The sequence below is a fragment of the Ptychodera flava genome, unplaced genomic scaffold (assembly GCF_041260155.1).
Source record: "Ptychodera flava strain L36383 unplaced genomic scaffold, AS_Pfla_20210202 Scaffold_43__1_contigs__length_1316584_pilon, whole genome shotgun sequence".
NCBI classification, from domain to species: Eukaryota; Metazoa; Hemichordata; class Enteropneusta; family Ptychoderidae; genus Ptychodera; species Ptychodera flava.
The window spans coordinates 218686-244055 of NW_027248365.1; the positions used below are offsets into that span (position 1 = coordinate 218686).

General features: G+C 38.9%; 1 protein-coding gene and 1 long non-coding RNA gene across 2 annotated transcripts; both read left to right on the forward strand.

Annotated features, from left to right (window-relative positions):
• The first annotated feature begins 31 nt into the window (after window positions 1-31).
• Window positions 32-3608, forward strand: LOC139128112 (organic cation transporter protein-like). The gene is made up of 4 exons (XM_070693952.1): window positions 32-61; window positions 394-502; window positions 1012-1221; window positions 3068-3608. The coding sequence occupies exons 3-4, from the start codon at window positions 1064-1066 to the stop codon at window positions 3162-3164; spliced, it is 255 nt and encodes an 84-aa protein (XP_070550053.1). The 5' UTR covers window positions 32-61; window positions 394-502; window positions 1012-1063; the 3' UTR covers window positions 3165-3608.
• A 4383-nt stretch (window positions 3609-7991) lies between these two features.
• On the forward strand, window positions 7992-17038 carry LOC139128093 (uncharacterized). The gene is made up of 4 exons (XR_011551177.1): window positions 7992-8834; window positions 14786-14940; window positions 15986-16160; window positions 16748-17038. It is a non-coding gene; the product is annotated as an uncharacterized lncRNA (long non-coding RNA).
• Window positions 17039-25370: the final 8332 nt, after the last annotated feature.

The window sequence follows — 25370 nt, forward strand, 5'->3', positions numbered from 1 at the left end:
GATCGCAGTGTTCTGTCTCATCGGCGGGTGTTCTGTATCCTCAGTCCGTTTCCAAAGAACGGTGAGTGCAGCTCGATTTGGCTTTGAATGTTGCTTAATTATTGACATCAAATTTACAGAGGATACAATAATACATGTAATTTTCATTTGAATAGATTATGTCTGATATGGCAGTAACACTTCCGAGTGCAACTTATGTCGCAAACTCATGACCTCCTAAAATTTGTCAATTGACATGGGAAGTTCAATGTTGTTTCGCTTCTAGGTAGTTTTCAGTTTCGAGAGTCAATTGAAATGCTCTTACCTGTAATCTATACATGTGAAAATATTCGACAGCTAAAATTATGTAGGAATTTCGAATAACAATTTTTTTATGGCTGTTGTATTTCACAGGTTTTCAGTACCTTGGCACTGCATTTGCACTGATAGCTAAAGTTGGCGCTGCGGCTGCCTTCTGGTCTGGTTTCGTACAAGTGGCCGAACTCTTCCCAACAGTTGTCGGGTAAGTCTTTGATTATATATGCTGAAAAAAAACAACACACACATATGAGCTACGACAAGACATGTTGCTTCTTTTCTCAAATAGACAAAGCTGGAGATGTAAGTTCCATTGGTATCCATTGGTCCTTACAAGTACCGTAAATTGTACAATTGTCTTGGAATCTACAATTCCTAATCTGTCTTCTCAACAATGACATTTGGCATTTTCACGTTTGCAGATTGTAACGACGAGTTTAACACCAAGCGTTTCGATATGCTGTTGGCTGAACGACAAAGACTTTGCATTTTATAAACAGAACATACACAGGATGTTAGTCATAAGTTACGCCTAACGGAGCTTTAAACATAAGAAGTCTATCATTCTTTTGTTCACGTTAGGGCACTGATCAATAGTTCTTGGGCTAGACTCGAAGGAAGGAACTGACTGACTGGCGATGTGTGGTACGCAAAACTTCACCTGAATCTGGTTCTAGACCTGATAAAATGTCTATTTCATCATTTGCGTTTCAGTAACAGTGGTGTAAGCGTTTGTATTCTGGCAAGTCGTGTATCGTCAATTATTATGCCCTTTTTGCGATTGTTGTCCGATGTATGGCAGCCTCTTCCGTACGTCATCATGGGATCCTTGACAGCGTCATCGGGGGCTTTGGTGTTATTGGTGCCGGAAACGAAAAACCGTCCCGTACCGGCGACGATTGAAGAGTTTGAAATGCTCCACAAGTGAGTGTGTTGGTTTTGATAATATCGTTAGCCTGTATCTGTGACGAAGGTAGTTTCTCTCACACGGAGGTTAAAGAGAGGCAGTCGTCAGAACTCTGCTCAAAGGTTGCCGGCACCCCTACGACCGACGTAAACACTGTATCTTGGGAGCGTTGGCGTTTGATGAAAGTTGAAACATGTTTGTTAACAATGCATACCGTACAATTTAAATCTTACCGCTATGTTAATAATAATAATAATAATATATAGGGCTCAGCAGTGCAGGTTTAGATTTTCTGTAACGTGTAAAATTTTGGACAAAAATTGGCAATTTTTACAATGATAACAGCCTATTGCGTTAAACAAGGGGTGTATTATGCAATCACTATCATTGCAATGGTAACCGCACTGCCCATCTTCCACTTGCAAGCTGAAAACTATAGCGTTCCGTCTAAAAACTGGCAATTTTTGAATCTAATTATTGACACAGGGGGCGCTTTTCTAAAATTCAATCCCAGCATTCTTTGCGTATGCCCCCGTTCATATGCACGACAGTTTTCTCCCTTTATCTATATAAACGATATTTTGTATCAGCGACAAGGTGCATAATAACATTTACTGGCTAATAAAAGAGGTATATTTTATAAATGGCATGTTATATAATAGTAATTTGTTTCGTATTTGTTTATTTACGAGTACTCAAAAAAAAACATGGCGGCGCCCATGATAGAGGGGTACACTTCGGTTACTCGCATAGTATATTAATAAATATGCGCATGCGTAGTCAGTAAGCCGCTGGCGCGACTAATATAATGGGTTCTTATATAGCGCACATATCCACAAGTTCATGTGATCAAGGCGCTTTACAATTATTATTACCCCTGGTCACTGGACCTAATATGATACCACTCAACTCCCTGGGGAGCAAACAACAGCTCACATGTGCAGCCAATAAGCGCAGCAGAGCTAAACGCACACTTTACAACCACTGTCCTACCAGGTACCCATCACTCCAGGGTGGGGAGAAGCAATGAGGAATAAAGTGCCTTGCTCAAGGACACAACACCATGGCCATGCCGGGGCTCGAACTCGGCACACAGTCCATGTAGCCGACAATGAGATGCAAATGATATGCGGTCAGGTCTCCTCAACTAACTTTCAGCTGGTTCTTCACTTTCTACTATTTTTTAGTATTTTTTACAAAGGCACAGACTTATTCTACCTGCAACTTAAAACTGATAGTGATTTTGTAGCTCATTCTTTACTATTTTTCATAGTTTTTGGTAGCCGGTAACACACACTTCGTGTTCGTGTCGGCTACATGGACGATCTGCCTCGAACTCACCATCCTGTGATCGTGCGTCCACTGCTCTAGCCACTGGCCCATGATGCCTCCACAAATGTTGACTTGACGCATCTAAATATCATTGTATGAAATACATTGTTTGTAAACAAGAGAGTCGCACACGCCCAGTTCCGACGACTGTCTCCCTTTAAAAAATCTGATGATTCCTCAGTGCTTAACTTTCAGCAGTCGCCAGGGTACCCCAGATACAGTGTTTATACATTGATCGTAGGGGTCACTATTAACCTTCGAGCAGAGTTCCGACGACTGCCTCCCTTTAAACGGTACTAATCATTGTCCATAAAACAGACAGGCAACACTTGTCTGGAACAAAATTTCCGTGATGTTACGGCGTGTAAGTAAACGTTTTGTTGACACTCTTAGCCAAAGTACTGAAAAATTGCACATAGTTCTGAAAATATGAGCATAACAATATTGTCATGTGTTTCGACCAGCTATTCCAGCAGTACAATTTTGTCGTGCATATCGAATTATATACATATACATCTTTTCTGTCAACAGAAAACGAAGAAAGGCGAGGGGAAGGAACGACATTGCTGTGGTATCCGGAAAGACAGGCCACACGCTCTGTGAATCTGGCATGATTTGTGATGTGTGATAGCTTGTCTCTGATTGTCGAATGGTTCAGCTGTGCTTGTCGGATTCTTCAAACGGTCCGTTCAGTTCAGAGGAGATCCGAAACACTGGCCTGACTTTTTCCAGAGTACGGGAGCCGCTGCTCTGAACAAACTATTTCTTCGTGCGCGAGCGCATGTGACAAAGTCTGAACTAATCAGCTGGACTTTGAACATAGAATGAGGTCATATTTGAAAGATAACTGGGAGCAAACCCTTGATTACACTTAAAAGTCAAGACTAACATATTAAAAACAAATCGGTGTGTAACCGGTAACTTATGCAACTGGATACAGAACTGGAGTGATATGAAGAGTGATTTTTGAACGAGTTACAATTCTTGCAGCCATGTTTGAACACGTTGAATCTGAATAATTGAATTCTTCAATGATTATTCGGAAGTCCGTACAACAGAGATATATATACAGAAAGCACGAATACGCGCAATGCGTCGTAGATGAAAGGATGCTGTACGGCAGATCTCTTATACATGAGGTCTCAGTGTGAGATGAGAGTCAAGGATGGCGCCCAGGCTTAGCCTGATAGCTGACAGGAATTTTAGCATCCCATACACCGATTTCTGTAATATTTCTATCTAACGGATTATACTAGGAGAAAATTGCACATTCCATTATCATCGTTTAAAGTGAGAAAATTGGTAGACATCCAATCTGACATCTGCAATGCAATTTTCAAAATTTGAAATCGTTCTAATGGCAATGTCCCTGTTGAAACACATCATACAATCTTGAATCATCAGCATAAAAACTATAAAGACATCCATGACTGGCCATTCATTTTCCAAGTGGAGAGGTATAAACACTGAAAAGAATTGGACCTAACTCCGTGGATGAAATGATAACTGAGTGAAATTTATAAGAACACACTGACTTCCATTTGAAAGATATGACTCAAACCACTGAAGTGCATAACCAGAAAGACCAAATTGGTCTCTTAAACGATCTAATAGAATAGTATGGTTGAAAGTATCAAATACAGCAGAAAGGTCAAGTAAACCAAGAATACATCACACTCATCATCGAGGGCAAGCAAAATATCGTAACTTTTACGAGCAGTTTCAGTGCTGTGCTTGGCTTGTGGTTAGTATATAGATTGCATTGGTTCATAACACGTTCTAATCTTCGATAAAAACGACAAATTTGAAACAGGTCGAAAATTTTTGAGAATTTCCTGGTTCAGAGATGGTTTTTTAAGAATTGGTTTAACAACGGCTAACTTAAATACATCAGGTATACAAAACCAGACTGCAAATATTCGGTGAAAATCTCAGTAAGATTTGCATTTACAACAACAGGGTTCTTAAAAATCTTCTTGGGCATTGGGTCTGAGGAAGAATAGGTGGATGACGAACTTCGGACAGGATTATGTTATGTATTTTGTCAGCAGTTGTGGGTTAAAAACATCGAGTTTACACTCAACACGTGCTTCAGTGGAAGACTTTACTACCATTTTCAGTAAAAGAGCGCGAAGCCACTGCAGTGAACTGCAATAAAACTGCTCACACTAATTAGTTTCAGCTGTAGCCAGCTGGCAAAGTCGACAACATTGTATGTCCCACGCAGACAGTTTGTCTGGGGAAGTTGAAATAAAAAAAAATTGTACATCGACCAGTGCATGGAAGTGTTTCATTGTATCTTAATCTTGAACACAGGGTGCCAATCGTAAACTCTCATTTACAACTCGAGCCTCAGACAGAGCTAGTTTTGCCATTGTACAAGCAGACTTTTTGGTCTTTATCAAGAAGCCTTGTTCAACACCAAAGTGGCCACGGCTACAGCTAAACCTAATTAGTGTAACAGTTTTATTGCAGTTCACTGCAATGGCTTCGCGCTCTATTACTGCAAATGGTAGTAATGTTGATTATTAGAAATAGTTGGTAAAGTATCTTGCTCCGGAAAGTTTCTCCAGTCGATGTGATGGTATATTTCGATCAACGTATTAAAAACCATATTCTAAATTTTGAAGATTCGACGCCAGCGCGGCCAATTTATCAATCATATCGTTGAGACCAAAGGATAATAAAAAGAATATGAAAATCGTCTATGAGCGCACTGTGCTCGTTGGCAGAGTGCGCCTCGGGACAGACATTAGGACTCTCCAACTTTTACAATATTCCTTTGGCCTTACACTTGTAGGGACTCATTTTAAAGCTTATGGAGTAAATACAGTTTGCACTGGGTTAGTTTTGTGAAATCGAGAATTTTATTTTCCCGTATAAACATGATTTGAACTAATTTGGGATAATTGGATTTTCATATTTTTCAAATTTCTCAAAATCGTTAGGTGCCTTATAGCTGGATGTCTCAATTTTACAAATTACTCTTAAAAACAAGTGTGTAACGTAGAAAGAAAATCAGATGAGCTTACATTTGCAGATTTTAAAGACATTACTTCATCATCCAATTATCTCAAAATTAGTTCCAACCGTGTTTATAGAGAAAACATGAGGATTGCGGCCATTTTGAATGGCTAATATCAGTAAATGTTGAGTAATTTGTTTCTCTAGGACCAAACTTTTTACGGTAACGCGGATTTTGATTCCTGATTTTGAAAGAGAGTGGTTGAAAGTTTGTTTTAGGAAAGTTTGAGCAAACGATTTAGTCTTTCATTTTCGAGGCGCCCACTACCTTAATATGCTATACGTAATCTCTGGCGACGACGTATTCAAGACAGACGTAATGCTCTATTGTTGTAAATCATGCATTAGAATTTCCATTTACATAGCTGCTCAACCGTTTTGTAAGTTAGAATGACCATGAGTAAAATCGAAAGCTGAGTAGCTTTTGGTTAAAAAGAATGTAACCTTACATCATATGTCACAGCTCCCGACTGTTAAACAAATCAAGTGTTTGTATATATAGTAGTTGAAAAGATCAACATCTTTTGTCGTACTTGTTAGAAACAATGCATTGAATTCCACGTTCTACTTTCCGTAGTATTCAATTTGGACTTCAGTTTAATGTTTGAAATGGTAGAAAATAGGTTGCATTCACAAACATCTCTTGAGTTTGGGGCGGGAGACTTGACAGAGGGGATTTGAAAATATCAATGTTTGGGTGCATTTGAAGAAACTCGAAATGAAACTGTCTTTGATTGATATGAAATAAACATCCACGGTCTCTTGAATAAAATGTTTAAAAAATTGTATGGAAAAACACATCTGTAGAGTATTTTTTCTGAAGAAGAAGTCAGAAGAAGTACAATGACTCCTCTAGCCAAACACAAGGTAGTCGCACACGAATACAGCCCTAAGCCAATAAGGGAGCCGTCATTATTTAAACCCTGGGGTCGGAGGAATGTAAGGGGGTCACGAAAATTGAAAGCTACAAGTGTGTTGCTCAAAATGTGGAGAGAAAGAAGGGGGTTACTCAGTTTTTGGTTCGAAATAAATTGTACCACCTCTGAGATTACATCATTGCACACACATCAGTTTCTCAAAATTTTCGATACGAGACGGGATACACCCGCTGGGGTGTCCTGACAGTTTTACTTAGTGAATAAAAACAAATTAAAAACACCTCACAGATTACACCAGATTGCACTATTGCACACATCAATTTCCCAAGATTTTCCACACAAGATAGGGGACACTCCCCTCTCACACTCTTCCCTTCAGCCTCCGGCGTGTTCTGCCCCTTATACTTTCAAACTCTGCCCAGTCAGATATCCTCGTGAAAATACTGTCATGGTACCCTTCCAAACAAAACAAAGCTATACGGTTGTATACTGGTTATAGCGTGAGCTTTTATATTTATATTTTGTTGCGACTTTGAATTTCATTTCGTTAGTTTCACCTTTTTCAACCGTCATGAGATAATCGATGATAATCGAGCAGGGTACACAATGATTTGTAAGACCTTTAGTTACTATTTGAAAGATCTTTACTATTGCTGTATTTTTGTACATTTTACAAATAACTGTATTGATATTAAACTTTTCTATGTGGTGGGGCAATTAAATTTTTTTGTGTTAGAGAGAAGGGTTACCCAAATTCATCATAGTTGGCGGGGAGGGGAGGTTACTAGAAATTTTGGATTTCAGATGAAATACCTCCGACCCCCCAGGCCGTAAATGATGACGGCTCCCTAACATACAATCTTTTACTCATTATGACTGCCTAATCTGTATATTAATATCCCTACTTATATCATCTTAATATTAATACTGCCACATTGGCAAAAGCAACTGTCAGAAGTGATAAGTTCCTACACATGCTGAGACAAAGAGACGTACTGGAATGCAGTCCAGGAATTTCATCGGATATAGCTACTTCGTTTTGTTTTTGTTTGTTTTGGCTTTTGCTTGTTTTTTATGAGGAGGGGTCGGTGAAAATCACGGGGGGTGACTTTTACGAAACCATTTTTAGGGGAGTAAATTTGTCTCTATTCAGACTCAATTGTTTTCAATACTTTTCTCAGATGATCTACCACTTTAGGGAGCTCATTTCTAAGCCCTTTGATGATTAAGAAATATGTTCACCTTCTTAGTCATTCGAAAATGGAACATTTTATTTTCACACACAGAGTTAATACAGGGATGGCGGCCATTTTGAATTTCAAATATCGGTAAATGTCAGACAAATTAGTTGTCTTACACCAAGCATTGCTCGGTGACCCCTGTTATTTATTCTTGATTTGGTAAGAGTATGCTTGACGGTTTCATTGAGGAAACTTTGAGCAAAAGCTGAAGTCTTTGACTTTCGAGGCGCGTACAACCTTAAACACATGACCCCACTATCACAAGGGCAACAATAGACTTTATAAATTCGCTCGCTCTAACAGTTAAAGCGTCAGCAACAGTGAGGTTAAATTTAGATTCAGCTGCTCTATAATAAGGTGGGTATATAAAAGGTTTATCTGTGACGCTTTGCCTGAAAACCAGGGTCTGCAAACGAAAACAAGACATCCTGTACAGATTTGGAGTAAATGTATAGAGGTTCTGACGACGTCGATTCGGAATCTCGTGAGAAATATCCACAATGTAGCCGCCAAATGTTATGTTGTAGCATCTGGTACCGGAGCGAGGTTAGAGTATCACCCTACTTGAGCTCGTGACAATTTGCATGCCAACCGGCAAAACCGGCAAGGCGGTGTTATCAGCGAGCACAAAGGTCTTTCTCCATGCAGTGATTATTACGTCACGTTGTTCGAACGTTGTTGTTGTTTTGGCGAACGATGGGACATGACCTGCAATGCTGAAATTATAGACATCACGGGTGCCAGGACGGACTGGGGATGGATTTCGACACAATACTCGCCTCCTTGGGTGACTTTGGACCGTATCAAAGGAAGCTCTTTGTGTTTAACGCGGCCCTCTTGATGACAGTCCCGTTCATCGTATTTGCGCAAGTCTTCGTAAGCGACGATGTCGACTTCGTGTGCCTGACTGAGATTCAAAACGGGTCGTCCACGAACGCGACGTTCTTCACAGCAACTCGGATCATTAAAAATAAAGACCGATGTGACCTTTTGGAAAACACATTCATCGGAAACTGGTCAATGGTATACACGAGTAGTGATCATTTATCGGGCCGAGACAACGGCACTTTGCCCTTTGATACGACTATAAATGGCCGAACGTGCATGAAATGGGGTTACGACCGATCGCAGCACCAATCCACCACAGTCACTGAGGTAAACACGTGTGATACATGGCTTTTTGTCGTTTTATTCTAGACCGACTTTTTATCAAAATTGTTTGTTGTTTGGTTAACTTTTCCCCCGGAAAGCAGTATTTAATAAATTCACACGACTTTTGAAATGCTTAAAAAGCCAATGTGGTTCGGTTTGAAAGACGTGTAATTGTGGGAAACACACTTGCACATAGATTTTGGTGGCTGTGCCACTCGCTCATAAGCACAAATGGGCCGTTGTTACTTATTCACCATCAGACGGCAGACGGAAACACCCATTTAACAGCGCATGCGTGCAGATATTATAGTTTGATTTGCGTCAATAATTGGCGGAAAGATAAGGGACTGGTCAGTTTCTTCAGTCTGGGGGCGATGGATTATTTTTTGCCGCCGTTAAAAAGTGGCCGAACCCCCCCCCCCACAATTCAACTTTCGAAAACAGGTGACGCCCCTATTCCAACTTTCGAAAACAGGATGACCCACCGGCAACTTGAAGGTAAAATGTGATATATATATATATATATATATATATATATATATATATATATATATATATATATATATATATATATATATGGTAACACGTTTAGAACTAAATTGGGATAATTGGATAGTGAAGTAATGTCGGTTTAATCGGAAAATGTAAGCTCATCTGCCTTTCTGTTTAAGTTATACACTTGTTTTTATAAGTAATTTGTATTATTACATATGTACCACAGTTTACTTGCATCGAAGCGCGCGCGTACTACCGGTATTTGCACTGCAGTGCAAATACCAAAAACATTATTCCATACCTGCATGCAAATGAATAGAACAGCGCGTGATCCTTGTCTTTCAATGTGTGTCGATGTCGCGTAAACTAGTGTTTAAATGTGTTCGCTTGTGTTTTTAGTTCTTTTGTTTCCTCGATAGAATAAACAGGGGGAAACATATGTAATAATAACAGAACCCCATGGCGAGCGAGCAAGCTTGCCGTACCTGGGGTATTTGCACTCGTGTTTGCGTTGAATCCGGCTGTCCTTTCACTCGCTGCGCTCGTGAAAGCACGACCGCCGGATTCCCCGCAAACACTCGTGCAAATACCGCTGGTACGGCGCGCTTGCACTCTCTCGCCATGGGGTTCTGTCATAATATTGCACATTCAGCTATAGGGCACCTGACGTCTTTGAGAAATTTGGAAAATAAAGAGATCAAATTATCCCAAATTAGTTCCAATCGTGTTAGGTCTATTTTAGGTATTTTTAACCCCTCAGTCATTCTTTGTTTCGGTGAAATTGTTGACATGTCAGTTGCAATGTAGGAATTGTAAATTTTCTATCTTAAACTTTAAATACAGTAATTTATGCATGACCAGATTTTCCAGAACTGTTGTACATAAATGGATATCTCAGAGAGAAAAGCAGTAAATCAAAAACTTTAGATGGTATTTAGACTGTTGCCAGTCATCAAATTACATCTCTTAAGAAGCAATAGAGACATAATTTTATAAGTTGTGGCCATTTTTAATGTTGAAACAATAAAAACACAGCTAATAATGACAAAAACGCTTCTCTAAATTATCATTTTACTCATGAAAAACACCTTTTACTTGAAAAGGAAGTATAATAGTTTGCATCAATGAGAACGAAAAAATATCTTGTCATTTTGTTTACTATGTCAGTGTAACTTATCAATACATGATTGGAACTAATTTGGAATAGTTAGTTAGTTAGTTAAGTTTATTATAGTGACATGAGATATCAGTGGTTCAAAAAGAAATACAATTCAGCATAAGGTTAACACCTCCCAGCCCAATGGGCTTATATGTCACTTTTAAGACAATTCAAAATATAGGTCACGAGGGCATTGTAAGCGAAAACAATACGCATTCAACATTCACATATAAACGCTCTTTTCTCCATGTAAATGCATGTTCAATAAACTTTTATAGTCCCCTAACGTTTCTAGACATCAAAAATTTACATTTCTCAGTATCTGATGTCAAAGTTTGATAATCAGTATTTGAATTTAAATACATTTCCCTCAAATCGTCATATAGATTACAATGGAAAAGAACACCGGTTCTAAATTGAGCCAATAAAGATCGCTGTCTACGAGAGAGACACATCGATACATAGCATTCTACATTATAATCAGTTTTAAAGAGCACATATGTTCTTAGTTTTGGTTTTCGGTTTACACTTTCACACCAAGCAGTTGAATGTTCAAGTCGCAAACGACTTGAGGCAAGACTTAAGTTTACATGAAGTAGTCCATCTGTATCAAAATTCAGGTCATCAAAAATATGACATACATCAGAAGACCAATTGGACTGCTGAAGAGCATAGTCCCAGAGAAATATTTTCTTTGTTAATCTGTTTCCATCAAGGTTAACAAGACGATTCCAATATCTGAGTATCCAAGTGTATCTTCGCACCTGACATGAATTCCAACCTGTGTCACCAGATACAGCATCAATAGGTGTAAATCTATGAACTCCTAAAAAGAACCGTAAAGCATGATTTTGAACCGAGTCACACTTTGGATGTTTACCGTAACCCCAAATAGCTGAACCATAGTCCAGTATTGGGGCTACACATGAATTGTAAAGCTTTTATATTGTGCTAAAACCCATATTTTTAATATGGGATATGGGATAATTGGATAGTGAAGTCGATTTAATCTACAAATGTAATCTCATCTTTTGACGGTACAAACTTGCTTTTATGAGTAATTTGCAATACTGCAAGATTCAGCCATAGGGCACCTAACACTTTTGAGAAATTTGAATAATATGAAAATCCAATTATACCAAATTAGATCCAATCGTGTTCAATGTGAAATATCAGTGCAAGTTGCTTTTTTATACTGAATTCTCAAAGAGAAAACAGAAAAGGACCAGAAATTTGACATACTTGTCAAATGAACATCAGATTTCATAATGATTTAATAATACACTTTGTAAAACAGACTTTCCATTTCCAAACATCAAGATATCTCTGATATATAAAGATAATATAAATTTAAGTTAATATGTGCCCTGAGAACACGTCGAAAACTGTGGCTGAATGATGCAATATATGGCTGGTATGATGCCTTCCAAAACAACTTCCAATATGCAAACATATCTATCTATCTATCTATCTATCTATCTATCTATCTATCTATCTATCTATCTATCTATCTATCTATCTATCTATCTATCTATCTATCTATCTATCTATCTATCTATCTATCTATATATATATATATATATATATATATATATATATATATATATATATATATATATATATATATATTTGATATATGAAAGGCGCGTAGAGAAATTGTACGTATATAAAGTTTCATATATTAAAGTTACACGCCCTAAGGTCGAGCCGAAAAAATACAACTGAATGATGAAATTTGTGGCTTGTGTGGTATGTTTTAGGCAAGTATGAGCCCGTGTTGTACTTCAAAAAATACTGACCCCTCTATTGGGCATTTCAAAAACATGGTGACCCACCATCTCCAAAATCAAAAACAGGGTGACACCCATACATCCCCGGCCCAAGGCCGAAGAAACTGACCAGTCCCTGAGCAGGCTTCATATCACCATCCTTATTGACATCGAAATCTCGAAAGACAAACAACAAAGGCGTGACTCGTGATGTTGTTTGCTTTGTATAGTGGAACCTGGTGTGTGACAGAAAATGGCTGAGGGAACTAGCCCAGTCTGCAGTCTATGCGGGAATGACAGTTGGATCCGGCATCTACGGAACATTTCGGACAGGTGACTACAATCCACCATTACATGTGTTGATGTATACTTGTAATAAGACTTGCGGTCGCAGAAGACCTCACAAATAAGGCCAAAGTAATTAAATTCTTTGTTTTGCGTCCACTCTAAATGGGAAAAGGTACGCGTCTAAGCGACTGAAAAACACACACAAGAAAATTAACACAATGTAATTTGATTGCAGCAAATAAAAAAAATTGTAACAAAATTTTAGTTCAGAAAAGCTAAGCGGTTATGTCCTAAAATTTCCTATTCAAATACATTGTGTGTGTTTTTCATGAAAACCTTAAAAACCTAGGCGGGTAGGACGCAAAACAAAGAATTTAATTACTTTGGCCTAACAAATAATTCTGCACGCACCATTTGAAAAATCAAATAAGACCTCATTTTAGGGACAGATCAGTTTCTTTGGCCTCGGGGCGGTGATTAATTTTAGCCGACGTCAAATAGTGGCTTACCCCCCCCCCCCCATTCCGGTTTTCGAAAACAGGGTGACACCCTTCCCCCCATTCCAACTTTTAAAGACAGGGTGACCCCCGCGACAAATCGGGAATGTTTCATATTTGTCGTATGTACTGCAGATTTCATAATGATAAGTACACTTTGCAAAACAGACTTTCAAGCTGCAAACATGCAGATATCTCTGATATATATGTCTGATTATTACAGTTCCGCGCCAAAAAGGCGCGCCGAAAAATGCATTTGAATGATGAAATTCATGGCGGGTACGATGTATTTTAGGCAGGTATGACTCCGTGTTGTAATTCAAAAACAAACTGACCCCCCCCCCCCCTATTGAGCATTTCAAAAACATGGTGACCCCCATCACAAGTCCAAAGTCAAAAACAGGTGACCCCATGAATCCACCGGCCCCCTGGCCGAAGAAACTGACCAGTCCCTTCTTTATGTCAGTAGATAAACCTTTATTCCCTTCTCAATAACCTCTTCAAATTTATTGATCAGAAAATTTACATTTTGAAAATTAATGTAATGTTTAGGGCCATGACATATTATAAATATAAGACTTATTAGCTTTGCATCTCAATGAACAGAGCGCTGGCTTTTTTGCCATCCATATACCCGCAATGCATTATCACAAGAAGAGTGTCCTATCGAAGATATTATTTTATTTTGTCATGACTGTAAATCGACACCTTGTGTTATTTATCAATTGTTTTTCGTCATTGATGATAATTGTATGTTGCCCCTTTAAATCGCTGGCAATTTCAAATAATCGCCCTCGGTTCCATGAATAGCAATCGTGCATGTCGCTACCATTGTACGTGGAATGTTAGCATAGCTCTATCCAACGATGTGTGACGATTCTGGGTGTGTAATCGTCTGTGTTATGGTCGAAAGTGCCTGTTAATTATAGCGTTTATGTATAGACAGTCTACAGTCTATGGTTCATGTTATAGCCGTACTGTCCGTGTGACATGCCTGTGTGAATCTTATCATCGATACAAGCAACAGAGAAAGTGTCTCACATGAAAATTATACAAACTACTTATCATTTATCGTGGTCATTACCGCTCCGTACTGTTTGTTCACAGTAATTGCATATAATACATATTATCCGTCCATTGCTTTGGAACGATATTCTCTCCTATATAAGAAATGTTGAAAATGTGTCATTATTATAAAATCGACTGCTTATGGGTTTTTGTTTACTAAATTTAAGTATGAAGGTTCCTCAGATTATTTTTTCCACCTGTCCTCATTTGTGTCATATGTATTTAACAAGGATAGATTGTTTTCTACTAACGATGTATATTTCTAAGGGCTCTGATGTAAATTACAATAATAAATAAATAAATAAATAAATAAATAAATAAATAAATAAATAATAATAAATAAATACGTAAACAAATAAATAAATAAATAAATAAATAATAAATAATAAATACATACATAAATAAATAAATAAATAAATAAATAAATAATAAATAAAAAATAATAATAAATAAATAAATAAATAAATAAATAAATGGTTGTTTAAAGAGCCTGCGCTCCCATGCGTAAACTCTTCTGAGTTGTTCCGAATGCATATTGATGGAAGTCCCTTCAGTTCATTTGTACTATGGATGCACATCCTATTCACTGTATGCAGCTACGTGTAGTGATACATTTTCATATTCACTTGTGATTACAGATCTTGGCTAAAATGGTGCATTTTTCTATCTGATATTTAGGTATGGAAGATTGCCGTCCATTGCCTCGGCTTTGTTCATCCAAAGTGTATTTTGCTTCCTGTCTGCGGTATCACCACATCTCGCCATGTTTATTTTCTGTCAGTTCGTCGTTGGCTGCACATACCCAGGTGTACTGGTGGCATCATATACATACGGTGTGTTGCATATAGAATTTTAGCACTGCCTAGGCAGCTTGACATTTTTTATCATCAAATAACATTAATCGCTTTTCTTAGCAAACCTATTCCTCGCATGTTTGTTGACCATTTGCAACCGACATATTAGCAGAATTAGTCGGTTGTAAATTTCTGTAGAGGAGATAATAAAGTTTTCTGAGTCTGAATCTGACTTTACTGTTATTTTTATATTGTCATGTTTTATGTTATGTGGTATGTTAACTATCTTCAAACGTTATCGCCTATAGAACAAGACAAAATTCTGCTAATATGTCGGTTGCCAATATAAGAACGAATAATTTATCGCCCAGGGAAAACGCATAAAACGCAAGGGCATATTAAATGACAATAATTCACGATTTGTGTCAATCCTTTATTATCTCTGAAGATCGTGTGAGCGGTTTTTGTCGTACAAAATGACATCTAAGTAATGATATGGTGACCGTATTCTAAGCCATTCTATGTTTTCCATTGACAATACGTCATGATTCTTGCATTATTCCGCCCAAACGATCTTCATCAGATTCTGCACAGACGAATACCCAGGAAATTCACCAAAGTTGCAAGTTTTGACTGTTTGGAAGAATCAAGGTAGTATGCACCTCGAAAATGAAAGAGTTAACTTAAGCCCAAACTTTCCCGATGAAACTTTCGACCATTCTCTTACCCAAATCAAGAATAGAAATCAGGGGTCACCCTAATTTTTATTCTACCAGAGAAAGTAATTACCTAATAACATTCTCTGATGTCTGAATTCAAAATGGCCGCCGTTCCAAGTATGTTAAGTCCCCGGGAAAATCAAATTTTCGATTTTCGAAAAACTTAGATGGTGACAATTTTTCTTACACCAAGAGCATTAAAATCAGTCCCCGCAGCGAACAAGAAAATCACTGGAGAAAATCGAGACCCCCCCCCCCCCCCCCCGGCGCTTTCTACCTTAACTTTTACATTTGCGTTGATGATATCTTTTAAGAGATGGCATATTTTAAAGACATTCAGCCGGATTTCTTTTCATACCATACAGTTATCGAATGGACTGGACCTTCAAAGAGAGCCATCATAGGAAATATGCTAGCGCTGACGTTTCCACTGGGTCACATGATCTTTGCTCTCGTTGCATATTTCCTGAGGCACTGGAGGCTGCTACAAATTGCTGTTGGGATACCTCAAGCCGTCCTACTTATTGTCTTCGTATTCAGGTGTGAGTCTGTCGCCCGGGTCTTTTGAAAGAGGGTCCTGGCCATTTGTTGTCCACCTACCATAAATGCTACCACTGACTTCTATTGTGGCGCATAAAGGCTCAGTTTATAGAGCGTAGTGATCCATACTATTTGCGTGAGACCGTGACCTCCTCCACTTCTGACCTCGCCTCCGCCCGACGCTTTTTGATAAGATTTCAGTAGGCTTAGCTAGGACCAATATTTATCACAGGCACCACCGTAGTTGAAATCGCTTTTAATGTAGCCCCCTTCTACTACACTAAAAGCGCTATCAACAACTATGGTGGTGCCTGTGATATTCATATGTCAATCCCACGTAAGCCTCCAATCGCCCGATTTGCGGTACACCAAATTTATTATGATATCAAGGTCAATCATAGCTAGTGAAAAAGTGGTGTCGTGTTTCGTTCACAGGTGTACTTTTATCCGCTTTTTGTTTAGATCTGTAGCTTACGCAGTTTTTAACGAACGATCTTGGCTGAAGCCAGCACATAGCAAATACAATCGAATAAATTAAAACATAGCTGGAAAAATGTAATACTTTCTTCATCTTTATTTCATTGCAGACTCATTCCAGAATCACCAAGATGGCTGCTTTCACTCGGGCACGTGAACGAGGCTGATATTATAATCCGAGAAGCTGTGCGGGCCAATCAAAAGACACTTCCAAGTTCCTATTTTGCGTATACCAGATTATCGTCACACGTAAGAAAACATGCGGGAAATGTTTATTATCTGTCACAATTTTTTTGTGAAATTAGAATGGAAGTCACATTACCTGAGCTGTGAGAGTTATAACTCCTAAAATTGGTAAAACTTTAAGGAGCATACATTTTGTGCTAAGTATAACCACTGGTAAAAACACAGCATTTGACAGCATCCTACTTGGCCAGTCATGAAGCAATAATGACACCATCATATTAGATTATACGAAATCTTCACCCAAACGAATTCATACTGCTAAATACAAAGGCTGATTAAAAATGAATGCTTCCTACAGATCTCTTATTTTCACTACCAACTCAGAATTCGACGAAGGAAAAGGCAGAGAACCCGAAGAAAAGTTCGAAGTCACAAAGCAACCACTACAACTACACTGATCTGTTCAAAAACCGAAACTTTGCCAAACAACCCTGATCATTCTGTATTTATGGTAAGTAGTTTACATTTCAAATGCGACTTTGTTTATGTCATCAAAATTCTTCCCGAATATTTTCCTTCTTTGTCTCTTAGTCACCGAATTAAATATGTCCACATATGTGAACTCATGAAAGACAGAACGAAACTAATGTAAGACATAATTACTGTTTAAAAGGCGAGCCAATCATGAGCTTATCTGTTGCTAGTATAGATTAACATGAAAAGTATCCCGGATGTAATACAGTTCGACTGAATGAAGTATAGATAGAACATCTTAGCTTAAGGTAGAACGCGCCACGAAAGTGCAGTGAGAGACCTAAAATTTTGCTCAAAATTCCCTCAATGAAACTTTAAATCGTTCCCTTTCGCTATATCAATATTAAATATCGGGGGTCAGCGTGCAAACATTGGTACTAGAGGTGGCAAAAAAATATTTAATTTACTAACAACACTTGAAATTCAAACTGTCGCCATCCCTGTGCTAACTCTAACGTGATCAATTAAAAATTTGGATTTTCAAAAAAAAGCGACGATAACGTTAATACGCCATCAGATGCAAATTTAGTCCAAATAAACAGTAGACTAAAATATTATAACGGTTTGAGAGTACGAATGGACTATCCCCAAGGCGTGTTCTATCATAACAGGGCAATCATTTGCTCGTCGATGGTGTTTTTTATCGATACAACAGTACATCAAAATAACACAAAGAATTAAATGCAAGCAAACACGTAACACAGATCCCAATAAAGTGCTATTAAAATCCCTTTTTAGACGAACAATATCAATTGAATCAGACATTTATATTGTTAAAATAACTCTGAGATAATATAATACATCAGGCGAAACAGAAACAAAGTGATCACATTTTCACACTTCGTGTTGGGCTCGTCTTGCAACAGTATATCCTATAATATTGCCAGGCACGTAAACCACAACATGCAACAGGCGCTTCGCAGAAATAATCCCTTCTGACACAAAATTTTCGATGTTTTTTTGAGCTGCTCTACCATACAAAGTAACCAGTGTCTATGCATATTTTACTTCTCCAGCTTTTCAATTGTGTTGCCCTATTTTGGATTATCGGTGTTTTCGACGTCATTTGCCGGCAACAGATATGTCAATTTCTTCCTGTCTGGATTGGTTGAAGTGCTCGCTATACTGCTTTCGTCTTACGCACTCCACCGCTGGGGGCGCCCTAGGCCGATCGGAGTGTGTAGTATCGTCTGCGGCGTCTTTTGTTTCCTCAGTCCATTTCCAAGAACGGTGAGTTCAGTTCGAGTTGGCTTTGAATATTCATCAATTATTGAGCACCTTGTAGGCTTGGTCGTGCAAAGATATTTTTATAATGTTAGGCATTAATAAATATTTTTTTTCCGAGCGGCAAATGAGTACACCTGAAGAAGAAATGGTCCGCACATTGAAAGTCTTAATCTCGTGATATATCGTGGCATAAGTAGCCCTGCATAAAGAGGGTCTACGCTCGCTGCAAACAGAAATACATGTCTTTAGTACAACGAGCGGAAAACCTTTGAATTCCCCCATCGACAGACTCATCAATGCTTTACGAGTACAAACGACAATTCAAGCATATCCTAAGAAGTGTCGAGTGCGTGGAAAGTTGATCGTTATTTACTTCATATAGTTTCAAGTTTTAATCGTCATGTTATAGCCTGCTCTCCATTGTCTTGACAATTTAAATGTGAAGAAATTTTCAATGACGATCTTACTTGTATTCTCACAGCTTTACAACACTTAGGCACTGCATTCGCACTGATAGCTAAAGTCGGGGCTGCGGCGGCCTTCTGGTCCAGCTTTGTTCACGTGGCCGAGCTCTACCCAACTGTCGTCGGGTAAGTTGTATTAATGATAATAATACATAAATACAAGCGGGCCACAACGCGATATGCAATAATTTTATCCAATTAAAAACGAGAGGAAAGCCAAAATAATTGAAGCAGGTGAGTGTTGTAGGCGAGAGCTCTCTTTGCTCTGTAACATACGTGCGCGTGTTGTTCTCATTGTAACAATGCAATTTTAACAAGTACATTTGTTACGTATACGATGGATATCTTCGGCATATGAATCCTAGGCCGAACTCAACTTCAGTCTGTGGACAACAAGGACGGTGAACATTTTCGTACAGACCGTGACAAAGAGTTGAACACAAAGCATTTCGACATGTTTGCCGGTAGGACAAGATATACTGATATTTACTTTTTTTATGAGTCAAAAACCTTGAAATCCATAGAAAAAACGAATGGATAACGGCGCTTTAAAGGTGCATGAATTTTATTTTATCTCAATATCAGTGAAGAGTTCTTTGGGTTGAGTACGCGGCACCAGCCATCGTATATAGGTGTAATACGCAAACTGTCTTCAGAATCTGGTTTTGGTCTTGATGAATTTCCATCTCATCATTTTGTTGCAGTAACAGTGGTTTTAGCCTTTGTGTTCTCGTAAGCCGCACATCCACAATCATTATGCCTTTCATGCGATTGCTATCGGATGTATGGCAGCCTCTTCCCTACGTCATCATGGGATCCTTGACAGTGTTAGCGGGGGCTTTGGTGTTATTGGTGCCGGAAACGAAAAACCGTCCCGTACCGGCGACGATTGAAGAGTTTGAAAAACTCACGAGTGAGTGTGTGCTGCTTTCATATTGTTTGCGTGTTCTGACTATTACACTGTACAGACGTCAATACATTTTTGAATTGGTATCCGTTTTGAGAATCTTAGGGTGCATGTAAACGGTGTTTTTTTATCCTCGGTTAAAAATTCAAATTCTCCATTTCATGTATAGTACACATTAATTTCGTGATGTCAACCGACCATTGATACACTGTTGTTGTTGTTATTGTTATTGTTGTTGTTGATACACGGGGCAAAAGCACTGAACAATTAAAAAATCTCGCAATATCCTATGGAAGTGAAAATGGAGGCGCCAATCATACTGGCATGCGTTTCGAACAGTTTTTTCCTTACCTTGCAATTGCGTCGCGAATTTAATTCCAAATACACACATTTTATGCATTTTCTATTCACAGAAAACGAAGAAATGCGAAGGAAGAGGGCGACAATGCTGTGATAGCCGGAAAGTCAGACTATAAGCTTTGCGAATCTGGTATGAACTGTGATGTATGAATGCCTGTCTCTTACTCCCGGAGCTAGCACCTGTGCTTGCCGACCTCTTCAAATGTCCTTTCCGTCTTCTAGGAGACTGCAAGCGCTTGCCGTATTTCGCGGAATCCAACATGTCGGCTCGGCAAAAACGACCGCGACCGGTAAATCCAAATTCCATCGCAGTTGTAAGAGACTGGAAACCTGCGTGTTTTTGAGCTAGTATGGCCTATTCTTGTCCTCCAGATAATGCGATTGAATGGAGCTCAGTTTGACAGTCGTGATTTCATCTGCGTAACTGGCTAGGGAAGGTTCGCCTCATGCGAATATGACTCTGAAAACCTGTACATACCTCGGTCCATTCTGTTGACTAAAACTGTAGTATTACAGCTGAACATTCCAGGAACTAAAGTCAATTTGTTTTTGAGAGTGAAATAACCGGCTGGTTGTGCAATACACATAACCCTAAAGTATGACACCCGTGCAATTAATATTTTAGTGGATCTTGTCAAGATCTAAGTTTGACTCAGTTTAAGGCAGTATGCGCCTCGATAGTGAAAGACTTAAACTTTTGCTCAAACTTTTCTCAATGAAACTTTAAAACCATTCTCTTACCAAATCACGAATGAAAATCATGGGTTACCGTGCAAACTTGCCAGTTACTGTAGAAGCAAATTATCTAACGTTTACCGTTGCTTGAAATTCATAGTGGCCACCATCCATGTGTTAATTCTATCGGGAAAAATAATTTTTTCAATCTTCGACAAACCAAGACGGTTTTTTTTACTCACTCCAAGAGGTTTAACATGATTCTGTACGAGTGGTTGATCAGAAAAGAATTGTAAAAATTTGAGTCCGAACATCTATCCCCGATTCCGCATTCAACTCTATGATTGATTCAAACACTGTACAGCCTATGCGTGCTTTGGCTGATTATATATAGCTATCAAGAAGAATATTACATCAGAAGGAAGATTGATGACGTCATTTGAAAGCTCAATGGTGAGAAGTCAAACGTTTGGAGAGCTGTGACTACTAGACTGTTTTTGTCAATAAAGTCATACACGAAACTATGAGTTCATTATTACTTTTGCTTTATTCTGTAAATTCCTTAAATATTTTTAAATAATACAGCTCATGAAGTTGAATATTCATCGTACACCTCACAATCAAACGCAACGGAATAAAAATATCTACACGACCAGCAAGGTGGGGTCCAATGCAAGCAGGAAGTGACATCATGCAAGCGGAAAGAGTTGCACACATTAAATATAAATTATATATACTGAATGATTTTGGCGCTTGTATTAAGTATTTAACAGTATTTATATATGATATTGATAATCGTATGCTATACAAAGTTGGGTTTCATCATTTGCTTAAAAATACAACTAAAATAGTCTGCGTTTTTCCCCGATATGGGTAAGAGTTATCGGCACATTTGTTGACAGATCGACATGCGATCTGTGGGTTGGTTTGGTAAAATGGATTGAGAAAATGTTGTGAAGAGAAAGACTTCGAAGAAACATTGACTGAAAATATTAATCTTACATGCACCCGATGAAGATATGTGAAATATGTGCAGGATTTCACTGATAACCACGTTATATACTTATCAATTTTTTAGCCATCTATGACCAGTAATTTCATCTACATGGATAACTATATAATTCATATACTAGTTGTACGCTAGGTGGAAACAGCCGTATGATTGGTAATGTGATAAAGCCGCTGGCGTCATGATGTATCAGGGAGGTTTAACCCTTTGAGTGCCAAAGTCAATTTTGTCACCTTTATAAAATATAACGCACACATTTTTTTTAGGTCCAAACATTTTTCGCAGATTTTTCCCAACATTTTGGTTAAAACTGTAGCGTATGAAAAGTGTTGTCCAGTTGGTCCAAAATTATTAAAAGAATTACAGGAAATGCATAAAAATGGTTGAATATTGCACTAAAATTTTGCTGCGATAAATTACAGCACTTAAAGGGTTAATCTCCTGGTATCAACTAACCGGACTTTTGTCACTCGGGGCTACAGTTGCGGATATGGTATACATGTTGTAGGAAGATGCCCGGGGTTGAACAAACCGTCCGACAACCGTCATCTACAGATCACTTTGCGCGTGAACGAGGATGTATGAACAAACTGTGTTACTTATTTTGTTATTCGACCGACCAGCGTAGCTATACCTAAGACCACATTTCACCCGGCATGGAAGAGTCATTTTCCAGTACAAAAGTAAATGCCCATGAGTGCTTTACAACTTTGATAAAATCTACAATAGCATGGCAAGATGCAGCATAAAAATTGTAAATGGCGCCAGATAAAAGTGTGACTTTTCAAGTAATCGTTTACTAACAGGATGACTTGGCGTCTGCTTTTAATGCCAACCAAAAAATTGAAAAAAAATTGTTTCGACGACATGAATAGAACTCTAGATACACATCATTTATAATAATATTAATCCTTTCCAATGATATGGACGTTCAAGGCTTCAAGTTATCATTGAGTATCCTCTGTACCGATAAAATATGACAAGAGTTTGTTACAGTGGGTGCGTAAACACGAGGCAACAGCAAATTGGAACTCAAGTTCTTATTTTCGGCCACATAACTATCGCAGGCAAGTTTGTTATCGTAGCTGAAGTATTGGTACTCTTTGATTGACGTACAGGAAAAGTAAACATTGTGATATGCACTTAAGGTTAAATGGTTAGGCCAATTTATTCGTCACAAATCATTGAGATTGATAGGAAATCTTAACATGGACTAGCTGTCCGTTAGAGCACGTCTGTGAACAAAAGGGCTCTTTCATAGACAGCAGCGGGAGATCTTCCCCCTCTACTGTCTATGATGCTATTCTGCATGCTCTATTATAGGTACAGTCATGTTATATTGTAATGTCCGTTCAAAATCCCACCCAACCGTTTTGTAAGTGAGCGCGGCTTTTTGTGAGGTTTGTAAGAATGAAGGCTTGACAGCTCTCAGCTGAAAAGAGCCATTTCACTGTAGGCCTACTTGTCCATTGCACCCTTACGTAAGGTCGAAGATTTGGACCGAATAACGATTCAAGCTCTAAATTAAATTCTTTCTTTGCCGTCCGCGTGCTGGTAGGTTTTCAGAGAAAATTATGAAAACAAAAACAAACATAATGTTAACACTATACATTATTATTTTTCCAAAAGAAACCACATAAAAACGAGCTTATGTTAATACACTTGTGTTTGCCTGTGTTTGTTTTTTCCCTGGCTGGCTGGTAGGTTTCACAAAATCCATGGACGGCAAACAGAGAATTTTCTTTAAATGCCTAAGTGGATGACAGGCCAGAGTGGAAGGACGCCATCTTAAAATAGTCTGATTTCTCCCATAAACGGTACTCGTTTTGTCATGCTTACAAGACACAATAAATTAATTCTCTCTCTGGTTTCACATAATATTCTAATGGAACTTGAGTTTGACCTTCAAAGTAGTAAAAAAATCATAAAACCAGGACCAGTAAATATCCTAAGATGACTGAATATACAAACCGTTATAATATCCCTTTCTGCAGTACGAATATTAAATACTGTATTTTGTCAATCAAAGGAAGAAAAGGACGATTTTGACAATATTGCACATGTAGCGTTACCATTTAGTACCATCCCCGTGCCTCCCACAAAATTACAACGTTGTAAGAGCTGTGTGGATAGGGGTCACGAAAAGGAGAGAAAAAAATTATGCGTAATAAGAACAGCGCATACGTATGTATACCCTGGTACCGATTTCTTGAGAACCTCGGGCTTTATTCACAAATGCACTACATACAGGCGCGGGGTCTTCCTCGAATGCACCGGCAACTAGCCGGGGATGGTATAGTGGCCTCATTCAAAACAACATTTTACAGCACCTGTAAGCAATAATTGGTTTCTATCGCTCCGGAAAAATGGACGAATGTTTCATCGGAGATGTTGATGTGATCTGAGAATGATTTGAACTACAGAATGATTTGAACTATACAGTTACCGCCTAAGTAAAAGCTTCGCATCTTTTTCGCAAACCCAAACCACGCCCTCACCGTGCGCAATCGGTATCAAACCACCGAATCGCCTGTTTTCATCCGCTTTTCCAAGGAATCTGCCAAGCTCTCGGCGAGACAGAAGATCTCCGTCGTGCTTGCCAAATTCAAATAACGACTCCTTGGTCGGCGTTTCGACTGCCTTCGCCAAGTCGGGAAAACTGTCACCGAAGTCCTCGAGGAACGACTCCAATAGGGGCCCTGCCACGGACGACACGGTCGTCGCAGCAAAAACTGACGCTGCCACGGGGGTAGGTCCCGCCACGGCCTCAATTCCCTTTAAGTGGCCGATAAATTTGAGTACTTTGCACACATATGCACCATACTTCTTTACAAACTTGTTAATCTTATTTACCCTATAACCAGGTGTCCCGAGAAAATGGTAATTACCGGGACATTCACACAGCAAGTGGACGGCAAATCCGTCCCTGACGCGTGAAAACACTTTGAAGCTGACCCGTTCTAATCCGGCGTAGCTGCCCTCATTGATCGGTAGCAAGAGGAACAGTCTTGGACATTCCCTGTCGTCGAGGGTTCTGTGCAGTTTATCCACGATGTCGGTCATTTTTATTACATCACCCTGCCCGGCTGTTGACAGGTATTCCTGCCAGCTGTTGTATCGGTGTCCCTGGTATCGGGAGCAGTTGAAGTTCTTTCTGTCAAGGTTCCCTGGGAAGGATTCTCCCTTGTCGATACACTTTGGCAAGGTATGAACCTGTGCAGGGTAAGTCCTCGATATTCTGCTTTTTGCCAGACGTTGATCACGTGGTGCACTACCTGTTCAAGGGAGCAACAGGGTTATTTCCTCTCACAGTGATGAGGATGCTGTTGCTATGGTACAGGAGCTCAAGGCGGATGTGATGTATAGGTCAC

Coding starts and splice junctions, on each gene's coding strand:
- LOC139128112 (XM_070693952.1), top strand. CDS start 1,064: ATGCCCTTTTTGCGATTGTTGTCCGATGTATGGCAGCCTCTTCCGTAC. Junction 1,222..3,067: donor GAGTTTGAAATGCTCCACAA/GTGAGTGTGTTG, acceptor TTCTGTCAACAG/AAAACGAAGAAAGGCGAGGG.